At 43.4% G+C, this 20,783-nt stretch overlaps 1 protein-coding gene across 2 annotated transcripts; it reads left to right on the top strand.

The window, feature by feature from the left end:
* The first annotated feature begins 3,557 nt into the window (after window positions 1-3,557).
* Window positions 3,558-19,728, top strand: LOC110982689 (CMP-N-acetylneuraminate-poly-alpha-2,8-sialyltransferase-like). 2 transcript variants are annotated; one of them, XR_015428013.1, is made up of 9 exons: window positions 3,558-4,751; window positions 10,006-10,146; window positions 12,694-12,810; window positions 13,735-13,885; window positions 15,894-16,006; window positions 16,521-16,610; window positions 17,260-17,507; window positions 17,860-18,625; window positions 19,145-19,728. XR_015428013.1 is itself a non-coding variant. In XM_022241289.2 (9 exons), exons 2-9 carry the CDS (start codon window positions 4,363-4,365, stop codon window positions 18,075-18,077), a joined length of 1,467 nt encoding a protein of 488 aa, XP_022096981.2. In that variant the 5' UTR covers window positions 3,558-4,081; window positions 4,208-4,362; the 3' UTR covers window positions 18,078-19,728. The 2 variants fall into 2 exon arrangements, 1 of the variants encoding a protein (XP_022096981.2); XM_022241289.2 differs by having other exon boundaries at window positions 3,558-4,081; window positions 4,208-4,751; window positions 17,860-19,728.
* The last annotated feature ends 1,055 nt before the right edge of the window (window positions 19,729-20,783 follow it).

A 20,783-nucleotide genomic window follows, 5' to 3' on the forward strand; every position in this document is an offset into this window, starting at 1 on the left:
AGAGAAAGAGATCTGGTTCTTCAGATTTTCCAAGTGCAGAAAGCAGCGAATCGAATGCATGGGCACAGCACCGGTACATGTACGATGCAACACAATGCAACATGCATAACACAGCCGAATGTTTCCGTGTAGCGAATCAAACACTAAACCCAGCTGTTAATGCCATGAAGTATGCGCATTGCCAATGAAGCGCTTTATCTACGTTCAACGTGAACGGAAATGAGCCTCCAGCTGGACCGAGAGAGGGCGGCATTTTCTGAGCAACGGTAGCTCCTTGGACCTTGGTCGGAACTGCTCTTTGGCTCCGTTGATCATCGCCGCGCTGTTGGCACCGTTGTCGTTATCCAGCCAGTTGCCTTTCCAGTTCTCGTAGGCGCTTGAGCCGTCGCCCCTTAATGGGCAGGGACGCCATTTTCCCTCTTCCTCTATGTCACGGCAAGCGATCCAGACGTGTTTAGGGACCCATCCGTGGAATATCTCCCGGAACATTCCCCATATTGCATCTTGTTCCATTTGAGACTGAGGCAAGGCCAGCTGAGCTTCCTTGGCGATACTTTCCAGACTAGCATCCTCCCAAGTTAATCTAGTATTATTGGCAAGTAGCAGATCTCGTTATATCGCCGCCACTCCGCAGGACAGCCTGTGGCCTGGATGGCGTGCAGTCCAACCAAAAAGACGATAGTTTCAAAAGCATGCATATCCGTTCGCCCCCCCCCCGGCTGCAGCTTGTCAGCAGCACGAATCCTTGAGCCTTTGCGTACTGATTCAATCCGCGGTTTCGACGTACCTTCTGTTCAAGTTACAAAATACGCGAAACGGCGAAAGGTCAATGAAACTCAACAGTTTGGTATTGGAAGAGCAATATCCTTAACCTCATTACTATTTCCTAAAGGCCCCCTGCCCCCCAAAAAGTCTCCGTTTTCTGGTCAGCGCGCACGTCGCCGTAGACCTGCACATCGGCAGTATATTAGGGTTTATTATTTATTATTATTTTGGTATAAAACGATGTTCAAAAGCTGTCAAACCTGCTTAATCGACTGGAATCCTGCTACTGCGTAATTTTAACGTGTTTTCGATGGGGTACGGTTGTCAGGGCAATATGTACAGTAAAGGAGTCCCTGTATTTCCCCATACATTTAGCCGGGCACTCTTTTGCAGATGACGTTATTTCTGAATTATACATTTATATTTGGGAACCAGGCAAACGAGGAGGTCTTATGTCCCGTATACATGTACTAGCTGAAAATGCTTTGAAACAGTAAAAGTGCGTGGCCAGTCTATTTTAGTGTGGGTAGAGGCCGGATTTACGTACGCAAGCAGTCGCGATGAACATCACTCGTGATCGTACCCACCACTTCACTTACGTCAAGGCGAACCACTTCGCGGGTTCGAATAATATGCCACGTCGATGTCGACGTCGTTGTCGTATTCTTACTAATAGTGTTGCGTCATCTAGTCTTTCCATCAAACATATTCAGCACGTCCGTTGTGCCTTACCTTAATTAAGTGTACGTTTTATTTGATGTTCCCTTCAATTTTCAGCATGGTAATGCATGTGCTCCATGTTCTTGTTTTGTCTTCCCTATGAACACATAGAGCACGGTGATGCACTGTCCCTCTACTACTCTGTACTTATTTTTGTGCTAGCGGTAATAATTACAATTTACCATTGTGCTGTTTTATTGTCCACTTCCTTGCGAAATTTTTTCTCGTTTTATAGTGTCTGAAATTGTTGAAAATCCATTAAAATATCATAATTCAAAAATTTACACGCACACAAAATATGTACAGCAAAATGTTCACAAATTCAGAAATATATACAACATGAATTGAAATCTAAAACAAACGATGTAAAGGGTCCATGTGTGACATACATAACTGGTAAGCATTATAATTTGTTTAAAAAATCAGCTTTAATTAATACATTCTTAAAGCCTATCGTTAAGGATGCGAACCACTGTGGGATAAAACCTTAGTAATGTGCGATTAGAACCGGACCTTATTGAACGATAGCGGTGTTTTTGACCGCATGAGCTGGAAATGATCATGTGTCGGATGGAACTTGTCCTCTACGGTACACTTGGTTCTCTTTTTAACCCGAGAATGATGCAAATCATCAAGTGCTGTAAGTTGACACGCAATGATCTTACTTGCAGTGCAAACAAAACAAAGGAAAGGAAGCTTCTCGCGATATTTCCATTGTCCAAAGAACAAACAAAGCACTGACAGTGTGTGTGCCATGTGATAGGCATATATACCTGCGGGCTATACATAAAGGGCCTATATTTGTTTCGCACGACCTGGATCCCGATCAGTGGTCCCAGCGCTGGGTTACTCCATCTGTTAGGCGGATTCGGGTGTCAGTGAACCAACGACGGGCTACTGGTCGAGATTCGGATCCGCTTGAAACAAACAGGCCTAAATTTTTCCTCGCCACAAATTATACAAGCGGCCTGGAGCTGTACTGGTAGTCACCGCTGCGGATCGTGATTCACTGGCGCAAGGACTCCTACGTAGGACACGCCGGCTTTGCAGCTGGCATAGCTCTCTTTCTCTTTTTTTTTCTGTAATACCAAACGTTTACAACTGGATGCATAACGTATGCCCTCTGTCTGGAAATACGTGCAGTTCCATTACGCCTCATTCGCTCCCATCAGTCAGCAGGGGGCGCTATGCTCTACACTTCACCAGTGAGAGCTAAGAGAGCCGCGACATAAACGGTACTTGAACCAAAGTGACGGATTATGTATCAGTGCACGTAGACAATTAGCATACAGCAGCTGAATGCTGTACTGCACACATCATGAACAGCCATTTTAGTTAAGTCCGAAATTGATACTTTATAGGTCTATACAGTTCTATGCTTCACCACTGCAAGGAGTTTTAAAACCAACGCCTATGTATTGGCCTATTCACTCGCTATTATGGGTGATCAGTCTGCGTCCATGGACAGTTTTTGAGAGAACTTTGTATATTTCTATTGCCTTCTGATACTTTTGCAAGCTGTTCACTGACTGGACTGATCGGAAATAAAACAAAGTTGAAAAGTCCACAATGAAAGCTGGGGACAGAATCCCCCCCCCCACATTTTCTGTGATATTGTCACAATCATTCCCAATTTTGATGAACACAATCATTCCCAATTTTTATGAAAATGTCAATTTTTCAAACAAAGCTCCGCTTAGGCTAAACTGTCAACTTTTCCCACTAATGTACTCATCAGTGCACCCGTATTGACACGCACGAGGCTAGGAAATTACTATAGTGACCCTAACAGCCGAGTTCACCACCACCCCTCACTGTGAGTTGGTTCGAAAATCAACCGGTTCTTTCAGGGTTTAGGAGTTCAGGGCTTTGACGTCGTCCTATAGCTATAGAAGCCTTAAGTCAATGCATATGCAGTGCGTTTTCTTTCCCGCGATCGCTGCCTAATGTTTTCACTGACGGTAGGCAAGTGCCTGTTTGTGCCGTCTGATTCACAACAAAAGGCGGGGTCGAACTCAGACACTATGTCCGTGCGGGAGACTGCCTGCCCATGTTTGCGTACGCCTGAATGATCGTACAAAATAATATGCATACATGTACAACCCGTATGCAATGTACATGTACACATGTACGTGCGCGTTGAAGCCAGCCGCATACAGCGAGGTCTCTCAACGTGAAGAAAACAGTTGAATCACCTTGTACAAAGCACTGAAGTCTGAAAACAGCTCTGTGTGAAGGAGGAAAACTATGCAGTTGACACTTCCATGTCAGGACTAAGGTTAAGCCTCATCGTATCACACTAAATAGTTCAAACAAAGACGGTTTCACTGGCCCCGCGGTCTGTGCGTGCACTTTAGTTCCTGGATGAGTGTCCAGTCTTTACTTCACTTCGTCATGCGATAAATGTGTCGGAGTTTATCATTAACCAAATAACCCCTCGCCAGATTCTATGCACAGGATGAAAACTTAAATTGCCGACTGCGCAGCATTTACACACCAGTTTGAGTGGCCTATAGGCGTTTATTTTCGTTACATTGCGAAAATCAAAACATGCGCCATAATACAGTGCATGACGGTGCTCGAACGGGATCTACACGTAAGTCTATTGCATACGGCAACAACAAAAGTAGCCCAAATCGCTCTGAAAAGAATAATCAAAAATATTTATATCGGTAAATGTGAACTGTAACTGCAATGTGTCTTATCCTTAATAACAAAGCAGGCTCACTTGTTGACAGCGTCACGGTGGCACGCGGTCGGATACACTGTGTGTGTGTCGCTCAAAAGAAAAATAAACGGTTTATGAGCGTGCAAGGTCATCACTGAAAGAACGGGGGGAGATTGTGCCATTTTTTCCAGCAACGCTTGTCTACCGTCATGGCGGCTGTTACCAGTCCGTTTCGAGTGTGGAAGTTGGGGGGCTCCACAATCAGGCCATCCCTCCGCTTCGACGGCACTGGCAGCAAAGTCCTCGCCCATCCTCGGCCGAGCTGTGGCCGGAATTTGCCCTGCTGGCTGGGGCACTGCATCTGGTTGACCTGCCGCCGGCACCTGCTCCACAGCAGAGTCTTCCTGCTGGCCGTCGTGGTCGTCGCCATGACGCTGTTCCTGAGGAGCAGCGCGAGCGGAGTGGTCCAGGCCGACGAGTTGATGGTGGAGGAGGGCCGAGAGAAGGCGGCGCTGAGAACAACGCGAGTCTCGAAGAAAAATCCTCCCCTCAGGAATGAAACCATAATTGTCATTCCGGCTCGTGCCAACAACTCACGGTGAGTCCAGTATCGCTTGCTGTTAAACTGTACATGAAAATGTAAGAGCAAGATATAACTAAACTGTGCCTTAAGCCACAGTGTCAAAATGGAAGCCAGATTATTCATGAACGATATTCTCATTCGATATTCCATCCTGGTTTATTACACTGGGTATGGACAATGGTCGACGTGTATTATAAGGCCAATAACTGTATCCAAATTTAGACATTGTTCACAAAGGAATACACACAATATCCGGTTAAAGGGAAATCGGGATAACTAAAGTCCATGTGGAAAAGAGACTCGATGTGTCTATGAAACTGCAGGCTGTTATATGCATACATGTAGTGGGCCACTTCCGTTTAAAAATCTAAACGTGGAATTAGCCGGACTAGGCCTACTGTTTGTAGGTTTATTGTAACAGCAGAATTTCTTATCTGTAGCCGAGTACACGCACCGATTGGCTTTATTTCTCTTAGAAAGAAAGTCCAAACGGCCGAAATCTGGTTCCCTGGCAAAATGGGAATAGGCCCCACACAATTAAAAGTTGAAATTCATAGTTTGGGGCGCAAACAAAGCCAAAAATGAGACATCATAACGATTTAATAAATACCCTGAATCCTTAACAGGGAGATGTTCCCTTTGACTCGTGTACATACTTTGAGGTGGAGATAGTTCTTTTGTAAAAACTGAATATCCATCAGTACTTTGTGCTAATTGTCCATGTTCACCTGGCCCAGAAACAGTCTTGAAAACGTGAAAAACTGACTCAGTCTCTGCTCCGCAACGTTTGTCTATAGCTGGATTCAAATGGTTATGAATTAAAGGCCCCACCACAGATCCCTCCCCTCATAAAGATCAGAAATAAAACTTTTCCAACCCACCAAGTTTAACGCTCGAAGTTGAAATATTTCCAAATGGCACTGTTCCACGACCTAGGTTGCATCATTTTTTCCTCAATATGAAATTCGTAAAAGCTTGTGCCATATCAAGTCGCAGCTTTGTCTGACGTAGTACAGGATACACTCGCTGGCAGAAAAAAAATTAAATCCTGCAAGGTGGTTTCAGCCACGATGCACTCCTGCTCGCGACCGCGTGTTGATCTCCATTATAAAGGCTTGGAGATCAATGGGTGCCGCCGCAGTTACGGCGTCTAATCAGATTAGTCTAAAGCCCTTTTGTTTTACAGCGCATTCGCTAAGGTTCATCGGCGGATCCAGGGGGCAATGGGGCCCAAGGCTCCTCGTGAACAGGCAGTTTTATCGGGGAAAGGCAATTTAGGGTCGTTCCTCCCTACAGCGTGTAGAAAGCGGCAAAACTTAGCTTCACCCCTCATAAAAAAAGTTATTAGAAATACATCGAGAAATTCTCGACATTTTGTTGCCCTCAAAGAAAAGGTAGCACCCTCTTCAAAAATTTGGTTTGAGTCTGTCATTGCTGAAGTTTGCGTCTGAGTCAAATTTACCTATTTTTAGTCTCCATCTTGCCATACTAAGGAGCGTCCACAGCCTTTTGGATACTGTTGCTGTTGAGTGATTGCCGAGATATACGAGTAAAACGAAGATATCCTTCGATATCATGTTTGTGGCTTCAAATTAGCATCAAAATTTTTGGCACGGCTTTGTTTTTGTAATGCGCTGTGCGTGACATGAAAATCACGAGAATATGATAACCCATGGGATTGGCCGGGAACTAGGAGGGGTGCGCACAAATGGCCAATTCCCTGCGTCAGCCAGTTTTATGATACCGTGCACGATATGGGGCCAATGGGTCCCCCCACATCTCCAATCCCTATTCACACTCTAGACTATTGTTACTTAACACCCCCCAAGTCTGCAAAGAATTCCTGAGATTCCGATCAAACAATGACCAACACAAAGGCGGGGGGGGGGTTCTCTCCGCCCCATATCTTGCCCCATATGAGTTTTACATTCAGCCTATTCTTCCACCAGTGGCATTGCAATGTGCATGATGTTTTGATCAGGGATTGAAGGTTCGCAAACATTGCTTCGTTGGTTTGGACGTGTGCTCTTCAAAAGCTGCAAACTGTAATTTTGGTTTCATATAGCGATTAGTGTTAGTCACGGCTGGCCAAAGCTTAGCCTCCTGGTGCAGGCAGTGCGGGAGTACAGTGAAACTCGCAAGGCCATGGCCCGTTTGTCCTTTCGTATTCCTATACTTTGACGAGCCTATTCACACCTGTGCTCGGTGAAGTCAATACATAAATTAAAAAAAAATATGCCTGGACTTCCCGGTTTTTCTGTAGAAAAAGCATTGTCACGTCAGCTGTTGAACTTTACGTCAGCTGTTGCACTTTCTGGTGTTACACAGCTCTGAACTGGAAGCAGCTGACCCAAGTAGCTAGGAGAGGGCGTCAGGTGGCATATTCTGTAGCCTAAAAACCTGCCCTAGAAACAGTGAGAAATATTCCCCACTTAAAAAAAAAATCAGTAGAAACAAAATACTCACTGGTTTCTCCGACAAACAATAAATTAAAGCAAATTTTCCTCGTCTCTCATTTTCCTTTCAATTTTGAGTCAATTCAAACTACTCTTCCCTGAAATAGTCGTGAATCCCATTACTAGTGCTTATCGCCATTTTTAAATTAACGCCCACACTCCATTCAACCGGCGGTTTCGTAGCTATATAACTTTCACTCTTTTTCTTTTACAAACCCTCCATTCTACAGGTTGAAAAACTGCCGTAAAAGCAATTTGACCGACGGCATGGAAATTTTTATTTAGTCCCTAGGCGACAAACGACTACATCACCTTTCAATACATTAATCCAGATGCGGATGCCATTAAGCCGAGTTCACGATCTTGAGCTAAGTCTAGGTCCTCGCCTGTTTACGTAGAGAAACGCTGACAATGAGCCCCGAGCTGGACCAATAGAGGGTGCAGTTTCCTTAACAACGGAAGTTAGTGGGAACTGAATTTTGCTTGTTTACGAACGACTAGGAAATGCACGCGTTACAGTGGTATTGCTGCCAGCAAAATGAACACTACTGACCAACACGGCTCATTTCAAACGATGAGAGGGTGCCTCTGCTCAGAGTGGAGCGAGGTAGCCTAGCTCCAGAAACCCGTTTCGGACACGGCCTATCTGGTTCGTACGTGTGACGTCATTTCAGTGTAAACCACGCCCACTGCTTATAGGGTTACATGGAACTATGGAACCAGAAGTTAACGCGCAAGTTGAGTGTTCACCCAACGGGAGTAGCCAAGGGATGCGTTCGATTAGCTTACACGTGTAAGTCAAACTTACACGAGAGCGTTCGTTTAGCCATCACGTGATCTTTGTGCCTGCCCTGGTGTCGGTCACCACCACCCCAGCTGGCGAGCGGGTCTCTGGAGACTGCCCGAGTGTGATGACGTCACGGATGGACTGTTCGAGCATGGACGTACATGATGGAACGTGGCGGGGACTTGACCTTTTTCCCAGAATGCCTTGGAAAACACACTGCAGCGTTCGATAAGCCTCATTTTGAGGCTTCCCTTGAGTTGTAATACTGGTGTGTTCAGGGAAGCTAATCGAAAGCACCCAGTGTAGTGGACACGAGCACTAACAAACGCGAAAAGGCGCCCTGCAATTGCATTCACTGAACGCGTGCGTGCGACCTGCGTGCCTGCGTGTTGGTTACAACGACAGCAATGGCCACCAATACCAGTCGCCAGCTTTGTTGATATTGTGCCATCGCAAATACCCACCTGCACGTATCGATTCACTTTAGAATTCCGCATTCACTGAGATCACTACAGAACCGTAAGGTATAATTCACAGCGCTGATAAAACCCTTGGCAATCGATATTACCTGGTCCTTTCTGGTTGTCCGTTGTTTGTTTTAGAGATCAGCTTAGCAGCCAGACTGCGTTAACCGATAACTTACATGTCAACTTTTTTGTGTCTGCAAGAAGTCGGTGGTTTTTACGATTTGTTCGTTGCCTGGTAATAATCATTTTTGTTTTGGATCGGTTTTTCGTTGTTGAATCATACCCTGGTGACCTTCTTGTCTAGATCGACACATTATGTGTGGCCGCACCTATTCCTGTCGGCAAGCGTGAACCACTCTTAGGCCTACTACCAAATGTTTACGCCATTCGTAGCGTGTGTCCACTACTCTTCGGTACAGGGAATCATTCGCGAATGTTGCCAGCCTTCCTGCGTAAAACTGGACGTTGTTTGAAGCTTTGAAATTTACGGAGCGGCTATTTTTTTTCCCAAGAAAGACTAATTTAGCAGGTTAAATGCTCATGTGAGATTTTGACTAAGGGTTGATAAAATTTAGTCCTTCGGGACTGTCAAAAACAAGAAAATGAAACTGAATTGGAATTGCACATTTCCTTCATTAGTAATCCGGGTCGTGACTTCGTCACAAAAGGCGCACGCGCCACGATTTGCAGGCTCCCATTGGACGATCGGTAAAGTTGCGTGTCAACTTCCGGTTCCATGTAAAAGGCGACCGGTGCATAAAACACTATGTGCAGTGGGCGTGGTTTAAACTGAAGTGGCGTCACACTTACGAACTGTATGATGGGTAAGGAAGGTGTCCAAATGGTGATCTAAATCAAATGGTCTTTTTCAATCACTGATTTAGATGTGCCTTTCCATCTTTTAACAGGGCAAAACTGCTGAAAAGTGGATTTTTTCTTTCAAACTGCTTTGTAATTTTCGGAGATTCTCACATGTTAATAGGCAATTTCGCTTGTGTGAACCCATATCGTACCTACAGTACGGTATGGACAAGAAGTACGGGTGTTCATGTGTTAAATTACACGCAATCCGAGTTGGCTGGAATTTTGGGTTCAGTTTAAACCTCTTTCCTAAATTTCACTTGAATCATTCGGTGCATGAATTAAAATGATATGTAATCATGACTTCATTTAAAGTGTCTATCTTTAAGTTGAACTCGGCAAAGTATGGATGTGCATTTTTCTTTCACCTCCATTGGGATGAGAGTGTTCGTCATTATCAGTGGGGTAAATCTGTGCTGGAAATCGAAGGGGGGGTGGGAGATGGGGAAAGGTGGGGGGGATGATAGTAAAATTTGAAAAGCGGGGCGGGGGGGTTGATACAATACGACTTTATATACAGGTCGATGTTCATGATATTAATGTACATCTGTAAAATGTATTCAGAATGTCATATTTATGGCTTTTTATTTGGTCTCCTTTTTGAGTGATACTGAATGCATTTTAGTTGTTGGAAGTTTTGAAAAATTCTTTACCATTCACTGAGAGAATGCTTCACTTTTTGTTGAAATTCATTCCAGGTCGGACCTAGCTGTTCATAAAGACGCAGAGCCCCCGGCCCCATCCCCGTCCCCGCTCCAGCTCCAAACACCTGCAGGTCCACACCCACCAAAAGTAGCACCGCATGACCGGAACTCGCCAAATTTCACCAAGGAAATGAGGCAAGTGATATAAGGAGTACTTTCTTGCGTTTAAGGTGTATGTATGGATTGTTCATTTTACATGCAAGATATGGATTGCACTTGGCGTCTTTTTTTTCCAATGGTCCCCTGGCATGGTAAAGGAACTTTACCGAGTACCAGCTGCAAGGGGTCTACACCAGATCACATCCGTCAAGTTCAAGTATATTCACATTACATAGGCCTAAGACGTCGTGTGCACATGTACATTGAAACGTTCAAAACATGCACAGATACCTGCGCCTTTATGCACTGCACCCCAAAACCATGCAGTGAAGAAATGAAAAGCTTTCTAGACACGTTCGCATCGCGGTGCCTTCATGTATAATATCGTACACGACCCGGACATCAGTTGATCGAAATGAAAATGTTTATTCCCAAGAGAATCGAAAGAGAATTCAGCTGAGAGCTGCCATGTTAAGATAATAATAATAAACTCAGCGTGATAACATAATCAGGAAATTGTAAACCTTGCCATGTCACCAAACATTTTTGCTGTGCTATTTATTTTTTTCCCGACCGTATTATAGTGGTCCCGTGTCAATTTGGCAACTTTTTACACAAATATTTCGTCCCTCTTAGCGAAAACAATTGCTACGCTGACCATCTGTAACCATATGTACCGATCGCTGTGTGTGTCCTCTTGCTTGCGGTGGTATTTACTTAGGGATCAAGAAATTTTTTCTGCCGTTCGTTCCACCGCGGCCGATATTTCACAAGAATGCCTGTCGCTTCATGCCTGTAATACCATCAGAGAAAGACTTGTTACCCGAGTTATCCAGGACTCCAATATCTAGTATAGATATTTTCCTATTTTTCTGTATAAAATGGCGCCTATTAATTCGTCCGATGACGAAAGAAATTGTAAAATCTCCGTGGAATACGAGACACGTTCTTCAATGGACTGCATGAGTGTGGCACAGAAGCAAAGTGATTAACATAACATGTTAGCCTACTTAAGAATATCAGTTTCTCGCAAGGGACATGTTGCATTGAATTTGAGAACAGAATTTAGTGTAAGTGATTGAACGCTGTGGCGTTGTGAAATCCAGGAGACTGTACAAGGAAATGTGTGGCGCTGTTGAACTTTTGTACGGTTTAAAGAGTTACTTGAACTATTAAGGAACTGTGTAATATGCCCTTCGTTGTTCATCACATTTAGCCTTGCCATTTTTGGCGAGCTGCGAAGCAAATGCGAGCTGTGCAATACCGATTTTCGTCTTCTGTCCGTCCCTCCGTCCGTCCGGCTGTCCTCAAAACAATGTTTAAGTTTTCCCTTGCAGGTCCATAGGTGTTAAAATGTACCACCGAGGGCTCGTTTGCTTCCTCTTGGAATTCCATCAATGTTTAAATAATCTCATGTGGCATTAATGCTGGGAAACTTATGAATTTAGTGGGGGGAAATAAAGTTGAATGTTAATGTTTTGAGTTGTATTGTGTACTAACCCTGCAGTACATACGTACTGAGCACTCCTGTAATGTTCATATACATGTACTTGCATATGTATAGGCAGTGTTTAGACACATACAAAAGTACATGTACAGTAGGTGGGAAAATTGTAAGGGATGGGGCGGGGACTCCAAGTGACAGATTAGGATGTTTGTTGGGGGAGGGGTACCTGTAGGAGGCGGATTATGGGGACAGGGTACATGTATGTAGAAAGTGGATAAAATGCTGGACAAGGTTGATGTAATGGTTGGGCTGGATGAGTGGGATGATGGGACAGCCAGAGTAAGAAGTGAAGGGAATGATGGGCAGGGGTGGAGTAGGAGATGGATAGGATGATGGGGAGGGGTGGAGTAAGAGATGGATATATGATGATGGGGAGGGGCAGAGTAAGAGATGGTGGGGCGGGGGCACAGTAAGACATGGACAAGATGATGGAGGGGTGGAGATAGATGGGATTAGGGGTAGAGTGAAAGTAGACATGGTAGATATGGGATACAGGATGATGGGGGTAGAATTGTGCAGGATAGGATGATGGGGGTTGGATGCAAAGCGTAAAACTGTACTTAAGAGGAATTTTTATTATGCACCGTCCATCAAACTCACAAATGCACTGCTTATATAATCATCCAGGTCTAGTCTGACTGTACTGGACCCACATTCTTTAGGCATTCCTCTCTCCTGTAAAGAACTGTGAAGTCTTTGTACCCGTATCTCCCTTGTTGGTGGTCTTTGTTGATTTAGGCGCCTTTCAACACACAGTCTGCGCACAGCAGTTTTTCCCAGAGTATAATGAATTTTATCGCTAAGGTTGATAAAATATCTTGTACATCTGTATTGCAGTCGTTTGTCAATCAATATTGTAAAAAATTTGGATGAAGCTTGGTTAGTATACACCTGTAATTTAGTAACCACATTTGTATAACTTGGATGTCTTTTAACATAAGCTGTTGTTACAGGAAAGAAATTCAAATTCATAAGAAACAGCGAGCCATGGCGGCTTTGCCGTTCTAGTTAAATTCCATATTTAGCTACAGTTGTAATGTACTAATTTTCTATTTTACTCTATTTAAATCATGTAGGCATTTCGCTGAATCCTACGCCCACAGCTATCCAGATGGCGACCAATTTATGGCTTACGTCAAGACGGTGATCAAGCGCAAATGGGAACCCAGTCTGAACAACACGAATCAATTTAGGTTAAGACCAAGAACGCTTTTGTCTCTTTTTCTAGTCTCTGTTTATGTTATACAACTACATGTCTGCTGTTCTCATGATCGACCAAAACCTAGCTGGTATTAAGCATGATTTTCAGGAAAAGCGCTAGAGGGGGGACGTTACAATACGGGCGATTCAAAATAGTGCGCCTCCAAGAGTTTGAAACGCGTTGGCCAATCACAACGTGCGAAATTTGTCGACCCTTTCCAAACGTGCATTGGGTCGACAGATTTCGCGCATTGTGATTGGCCCACCAATTGCAAACTCTTGGAGGCGCACTATTGTGAAACGCCCGTATTGCCGTGGGTTGCTTCTGAAACACGCAGGTTGGCTCTGTAGAATAAATTCACTGAGCAGTCGGAATACACAAGAAAGTTGAAGAAGTGCCCATCGTTGCCAAAAGTTGCGACATATGCCAGTACAATTGTATATACGGTGCACCAGAACGGCAACGGTTAGCATTTCTTCAACTTAGTTGACCCTATGCACAAGTCGGCCATATTGAATTGAAAGCGAGGTTATAACTTTTATTTCGGCACCGTAGAATGCAAGCGCTGAAATAAAACTTTATCACAAATTAATGTGCTTTTATCACAAATTAATTTATGCTGATGAATAATTTACATTTTTTATTTATTATATCTAAATGCTTTAGGGCAACATTTAAAAAATGAAAGTGAGGCGAGGAACCCGAAATAGTCTAGCACCACCCCTTTTAGCAAATTACATTGAATAGCATAGATTCAGGGAACATTATCAAAAAATGGCTTCCTTGTGAAAAAAGCCTATTGTTAACCTTGTTTACAAGTGCTACGCAGCAACCTCCTCGTCACCTGAATTTACATCAGATCGCTGTGGTTGGTTGGTTGGTTTGCACTCAGCATCGAGTTTTATTTCTCTGACAGACGTGACATCCGCGCAGCACTGGCCGACGTGGGAAAGAGCAAGAACGTGTACCTGACCAAGCACAATACACCCCGCCACAAGGTGATGATGTACTACATGGCCGGCAAGCCCGCCAAAATAGCCGATCGAATCTGGGAGACGCTGCCAAATGTGAGTCACTCAGTCGTATTTCGGTGAAAGTTTCTGCGACTGGTATTATAGCAGACGACGTACGTAGTCTGTATCAACTGTGTAATACGCATGGGTTTCTCCAGTCAGTGGAAAGTGCATCGTACTGGTATTCAATGAAAAGAAATTTCAGTTTTTCTCCATATATCGAATGACTTCTTCCATGAGGAATATGTTTTCTCCCGACGTGGAACTCTTTCAGAGGGTATTGGGAAACAAGGGAATTCATTTGTATTATTCGTTTTATTCATTTTTTAAATCAAATTTTAATTTCTCAACTTGAAAGCTGAAACGTTGATGTCATTGAGAGTAATTTCATTTTATCAATTTAGGTATTTGTTTTCGAAGATTGGCCCATCTCTTCGTATCAGGAAACAGCAATCTAATTGTGAATAAGCAAGCTTTGGTAGTGTTTTAACTTCTTTTTCAAAGGAAACGTGAAAAATATGCATGGCACTGCAAAACGTGAAACACAACACTTCTATTTCCTTATTGTTTCTGATGCAGTGCATCTTTTTTGTCGCTCACTCACGGAACTCAGATTGAAATTGACCCGTTTTTGTCATTAACCCAGTCAGTCAATCACCTCCCCGGCTGTACATCCGATCCACTCGGGTGTGCATCGCCTCCAATGCACTCCTTGAATTTAATAAGGGAATGAATGTGCCCCTGGCCGATCTGCAATTTCGTTAAAGACACGCTCAGATGGCATGGACGTACAAATGTCTCATTTCTTCGGCTTGGGCGTTATCAGCATGCATTCTCCTCATCCGGTCTTTATATTGATATACGAACCGGCTATGCGCATAAGGTCCCAACGATTTTGTTAGATGATTTCACTCCTTTTTCAAACAACCCTCGTCTAGCCACGAATCTGCCTCTCGCGAATAATCCTATAAAAATCTTCTTGTTTGAAGTCTGGTACACGCATGGCGCGTGCAGCGTGAGGTATTGCAGAGCTAGCCGGTGCTTCACCAACTATTTAAGACCCGCCACGTGACGGGCTTTCGACCAATAGAAATGGCTAAGCACTCTGTTTATGAGTGAAATTATGTGATTCGCCGGTATTAAACGTACTTAATTCCCATTCATAAATTCCTTTTTTAGTCAGAGAGTCAAAAGAAGTCTATATGTGACGGATTTCCAATGGTTTGGTTCTAGAACTTCACTTTCAGTTTCCCGAACACCCACGTCCATTACAGTTATAGCTGTCCAAAAGAATTTCCTTATATGGTCTTGGCGCGCGTGTGGCGAGCCGCGTGCGCATAGACTCTTGACCAATCAGAATCGATTAAACTGCCTCGTATCCAGGAGCCAGCGCCGCTTACACAGCTGGCATCACATCTCAGCGGGCATTATCAAATGTTAGTACACGATCAAGTCGCACGTTGTTGAATAGGGAGACTGAGGTATTTACGAATGGCGAATAATTCATTAAAATGAATAGCAGCAGTCTCTTTTCAGTAATAGTCTGACAAGCTGCACGAGGCAACACGTGAAGTAAAAAACATGAAATCTATCGGTGCAAAATCAATACGGGCGATTCACAAAAGTGCACCTCCAAGAGTTTGCAACGCGTTGACCAATCACAATGCGCGAAATCCGTCGACCCTTTCCAAACGGGCATTGGGTCGATTGGTCAACGCGTTGCAAACTCTTGGAGGCGCTCTATTTTGAATCGCTCGTATTCCTGGCCCAGTAAAGGCCCGACGAAATTTGAGACAAAATTCAAGTAACATTATATCGAATATTCCTCGGAACTGATACCGTTCTGCCCTAAAGATAATCACTTTGCTGCTGCTGAGTAACCCCCCCCCCCATAATATGCCCCCAGGAAAAATATCCCGGTGCCGCCCATGGCCATGCCCCTTCTTCCACCCTTGGGACCATAAGGTGTTGCTGATTTTGCCCTCATTTTCGGCATTGGCACGACCATATCAGTACTTATTGCTGGCAATCCGTTATCCTATATTTTCTATGTTTTTCCCAGGATTCAGTCTTTCAAGCAGACCGCTTTAAGGTCTGTAGCGTGGTAGGGTCAAGCGGTATTCTTAAGGGCTCAAAGTGCGGGGAGGAGATAGATAGAGCCGACTTCGTCTTCAGGTGAAATGTCATTCTTGTTGGATTTTTTTTCAGTCCTTATCTCAATGAACACATTTGACGGAATACTTTTCCCAAAGACATCCAGTAATGCAGTAACATCACAAGTTTACCCCGGTCATAATTATACCAACCCCGGCGATTAGTTTCAGTTGGGTTTGGATGCAGCTATCGAGGCCTTCAAAAGCGCACGCTTTGTGCGCACACTAAAATCGGGTCATAAGTGAAGTACATGTCGTTAAACCACATCAGACGCCGAATTCTAGAGTGCAACCAAAAACATGGCGTCACGTTTACATTTACAGAGAAATGCAAAAAGTGTTTATAATTTAGTTCGCACGAAAATCTTACTGTGAAGGCTGACTGAAGAAATCCTTGAAAAAGTTAGTTTTGATCTCATGATTTTCATCTTGTATAAAATTTAGCATGATATAATATTAGCAGGAATCAATTCTCTCTTAATTCCGTGTAACAGTGTAACTAACAACACCCACTTGATCATCGTATCTGCCTTCAGATTTAACTTGGCTCCCGTTCGGGGATTTGAGACGGACGTTGGAGAGAAAACGAATTTCACGACGCTAAACCCCACCTTTATCATGTACAAGTGAGTCTTATAGTAAACTTGTTTTCCAGTTCGTTGTATTGTATCTTTTGTCTTTATAAAGGTCACGGTAACTATACCTTGGAGGATATCGAGAAACTGAGGAATATTTACCGGAACAAAGATTACGTGCTGAGTTCCACAAATTCGTGTCGAAACCCCTTCATTTAGACTCTTCAACCCTCGCGCGTGTGATCAGACTTCTTGTGGTTCAACTTGTGATGGGGTTGTGATGTCGCGAAAAACTCGCCATTCGAACCTCAAGCTGGGCGACCAATGGAATCACCGTTTACTTTTCAGCATACATGCCGAATGCCTATTTGGGATCCGAACCCCTTCCCCAAATCAAGGTTTTAAATGTGTAGTATAAAGATAGGATACAAGACCAGTCATCGGACAGTTACTGGTAACAAGGTAAACAATGGCTAATGAATGTTTTTGTTGCAAAGTCGAATATCAACACGACAGTTAAGGGCCGACATCCCTTGTTATGGGTACTGGAAAATACTTGCCCAAGTAGTTCAACATTTGTCATTAGATTTTGATTGGTTGAATGTCACACTTAATATACTTTTGGTTAGGGCCTGCTCGAAAAAACGGTAAATATATCACTACGAATTAGCTAGCTCTGGCATGCCCCTTGTCTTGACAGAATGAACTCCATCAAGAATACAAGCGACGTGGCCAAATTCACAGAGGCGCTGCGCCAGTTTCAGAATAGCTTCCTATACCTGCCGGGATTTGCCGTCAGCGGTAGCCTTCGGCTGCTGGTTAAAGCGGCCGGCGTGGCCCGTGACGCCCGGGTTACAAAGCCGGTGTACGGTAGTCCCGACCATTTCCTTGTGGTGTCCAACCTGTGGCGAAAGACACACAACAGCGGCTTAAAATGGCCTTCAACGGGTGAGTGTTTGTACATCTCCCTGTAGCATTTGGGGAGAAAAAGTGGGAGTTTTTTGTTTGTTTTGTTTTTTCTGCATTAAAGGTTAGGAGTCTATTGAAGTGAAAGATTGTTGAACCCTTATCCATGTGATGCGTCATGTGTTACATAAACCAATGACATCACTTACCCGTCCTTATCAGTCAATTCTAAAATCACTTTTTGAAGAAACTTTACTGTAAAATTGTTTGTTGTCATTTTTGGTATTTAGAAATTCCAAAAGATGCAGTGTGCTGAGTAAAACATTAAAACCGGTCTTCTCTCAATTTGCACATACAAACGGTCAATTTTTCCAGCGTTGTCCCTTCTCAACAGGTATTTATGGCATCTCCTCCCTGTTTGATACGTGCGACCGGATTAACGTCTTCGGTTTCTGGCCCTTTGCCAAGTCCTCCGCCGGGAGAGTCGTGCCTTACCACTACAACAACAATGTCAAAGCGACCAAAGTACACAGCTTTGACAAGGAATTCAAGACCCTGCTGTTCTTGCATGAAAAAGGCATTATCAATTTGCATCTGACGTCTTGCCGATGATGAGACAAGCGTTGTGGATCTTCGCATTTGCTCCATTGCTACTTCTGACTAATACTGCTAACTGAAAACTGAATTCATGTCGACCTGTCTCTTTCTTAAATAGAGACATTATCTCCAACTCTCTCCAAAAGAATTCTGTTTGAAAGAGAGGAATCTAAGATTTTTATACTAATAGAGATACCTTTATTGGGAAAGAAGATATCTTTGTTTTGTGATAGAATGGTTACATCACGCACCCGGAAATAGGCATGCCTCAAAAACAAATAGATCGAGATAATAATTATCTATTCCCTGTTCATATTCTCTACTTTTTGTCTTTCCATCGAGTTTGCACGCCATTGTGAAGGGTAAAACTAGTGTCGGGAAAGGTTCGATCCGTTAACACCTGTCATCTCAGGGACCAATGGCAAGTGCCTGCTAAACTGTCGATCATTCATAGACCTTTCCCATGAGACACCGCATACTGCACTCATCGCGCGTGGGCACGCAGAACGCGTCTGCCGTAGGGATGCGTTGCTAGACTTGAAATCAAGTCGGTAATTGGCCGGGCACAGTCCACCTTCCTATATAAAGATTGTTATTGAGCTGTGCGCGACCACTTGTCTTGGCTAACACGGAGAGCGCTTTGAACTTTGAAGGGGGTAAGACGGCTGCATTAGTAAGCCGGAGGACGTGGGTTCGAGTCCCTCCCAAGTAAGCTTGTGAATTTTTTCGCTCTCGGACACGCCCTGAGTATACAGCGTTATATATGTTGGGTAAGGGCAAAATCCGGAGTATAAGTTAACATCTCCCGACGCAAATGTCTTAATTTAGTTACATCGAATCCACAAAAGGTTTACTCGAGCCTATCTTTGAGGACGAGTGAATGCATTACTTCTGAGGACGCGTGAACGCATAACCTCTTTCCTATAATGCCGTAGTGTGAAATTGTTCCGTCTCGATGTAACGAGCCGTTGACACCCCCTTTTCTGAAAAAAAATGTAGTTTGGAAGGAGATTATTTTGTTGTTATATAGTGGTTTTCGGGTTTCATTCGTTGGTTTTGGTTTCATTTTACATTAGAAATAGATTCAAGGAGCTTTTATCACTGAAATATTTTTGTCTTCTCAAGCAACTCATTACCATCGAGCAAATCGTATTTTATGATTGTTTCAGAGGTTTAACTTATTTCTGCTATCAGGGTAGTAAAGAAGAATATATGGCACATTGCCAGGCATTATTTGGTTATTAATTTGCGCTGTTCTGTTTATATGTTTAGTACATGGTCATCGGTCGGTTTTATGGGTGAGTTTATTCAAATTAGAAAAGGTGTAATGTCGCAAATAATTAAGTCAAGAGCAATAATTAATACACAAAGGGATAAACGCCGAGTGTATTTTGATGAGTGCCCAGTGATGATAAACTGAAAAATATTTCATTGGGCTTTTCTTTATTTTTGTACGAAGCAATGATGGATTCTTATGTGGCTATTCTATCATTGATTTGAAAGCTTGTAAATGTATTTAAAAAACTTGTTTGTGTGGGATTTTTTGGTAAGACGCTTGGCCTAAGGCCTAGAGAAAGTTTATATTGAGAATGCATGCTTGATGAAAGGGCTCAGGCAATTCGATTGTTTATGCCGTAAACGCTGGTGCGTTGCACCTTCAGCCTGATTTTCGTGTTGTGTCGTTTTATTGCTGTGTCTCTCCGTCATTTATTGTAAATATGATTTCAAATTTACATCATTACACAAGCGAAATTGTGATGTCATCTAAGGTAAAAATCCACAGTGTTACCGCAATTTCTTCAGTAATTTTTGCCCGGAATAAAACCGTGGATTTTGTTTAATAATGATTTGTTGTTGACCTTAGGCCCGATGAATAACGTTCTTGTTCAAGACTTGTTACTCACTTGACTTTGCGCGGCTTGTTCTGTTCTTCTATGTTCACGAACAGATCGATTTGCTTTTCGTGATTCAGCCGCTCGAACTCTGGGAACATAGAACCAGCTCTTGCCGGTGGTTAGTGGCAACATAGACATTAAATAACCCTGTAGGCTTCACCCTACAGATCGTCAAAGTTTAATTAAATAATAAATGTCCGCAATGAAATAAGGCTCAGCAATCAGACGAACATGAGTTGGAAGGTGACAGCAAAATATGTATTATGCAGGACGTAGCACAATAATCACAGGATGCAGACAGTATGGTTTAGATGGCGATATGGTGGAACATGGAGCATGCACATGGGTATGTACTGCAATGTGCAATATATGATTTGATATGCTGAGCTGTCCCAGAGACATAAAGGGGAAAATAATGGCGAATTTGGCTGCAAATAGCAGCGAAAGGTCTAACGTGACAAATTGACAAGATATAAGTAAAGGAAAGCGCCCTCTGGCTTGACCTACAATCTGCACCAGAAACATGAAATAGCGCCCTCTCGCAGGCTTTCCAGGCAAAAACAAAAATACTTCTGGCTTTCTTCAATCCCACCCAATATGAGTGGCAAGCGCGGACATGCAACACGGCAGCGTCCATGTACATGTACGTTACTTGAGAGTTAATATTGGGATAACCTGGCTGAATTCTTTTCTATTTGAATAGGAACATTCATTTCTGTGTTATGAAAATATTGAATGTTAATTTTGCAAAACTTCCCATTGTCTGTGCTTTGTAAGCCACTCTCTACCGGGCTTTTTGCTGCCGTTCAAAAATCAAAATCTCACG

This window comes from Acanthaster planci, linkage group LG16 (assembly GCF_054643075.1).
Source record: "Acanthaster planci isolate LZ-2023a linkage group LG16, COTS_SCS, whole genome shotgun sequence".
Taxonomy (NCBI): domain Eukaryota; kingdom Metazoa; phylum Echinodermata; class Asteroidea; order Valvatida; family Acanthasteridae; genus Acanthaster; species Acanthaster planci.

Bases quoted from the DNA above. Each gene is read 5' to 3' on its own strand.
- LOC110982689 (XM_022241289.2), top strand. From the start codon at position 4,363: ATGGCGGCTGTTACCAGTCCGTTTCGAGTGTGGAAGTTGGGGGGCTCC. The intron at 16,611-17,259 runs GTGAGTCTTATA...TTGTCTTGACAG, and splicing joins CCCACCTTTATCATGTACAA to AATGAACTCCATCAAGAATA. The intron at 17,508-17,859 runs GTGAGTGTTTGT...CCTTCTCAACAG, and splicing joins CTTAAAATGGCCTTCAACGG to GTATTTATGGCATCTCCTCC.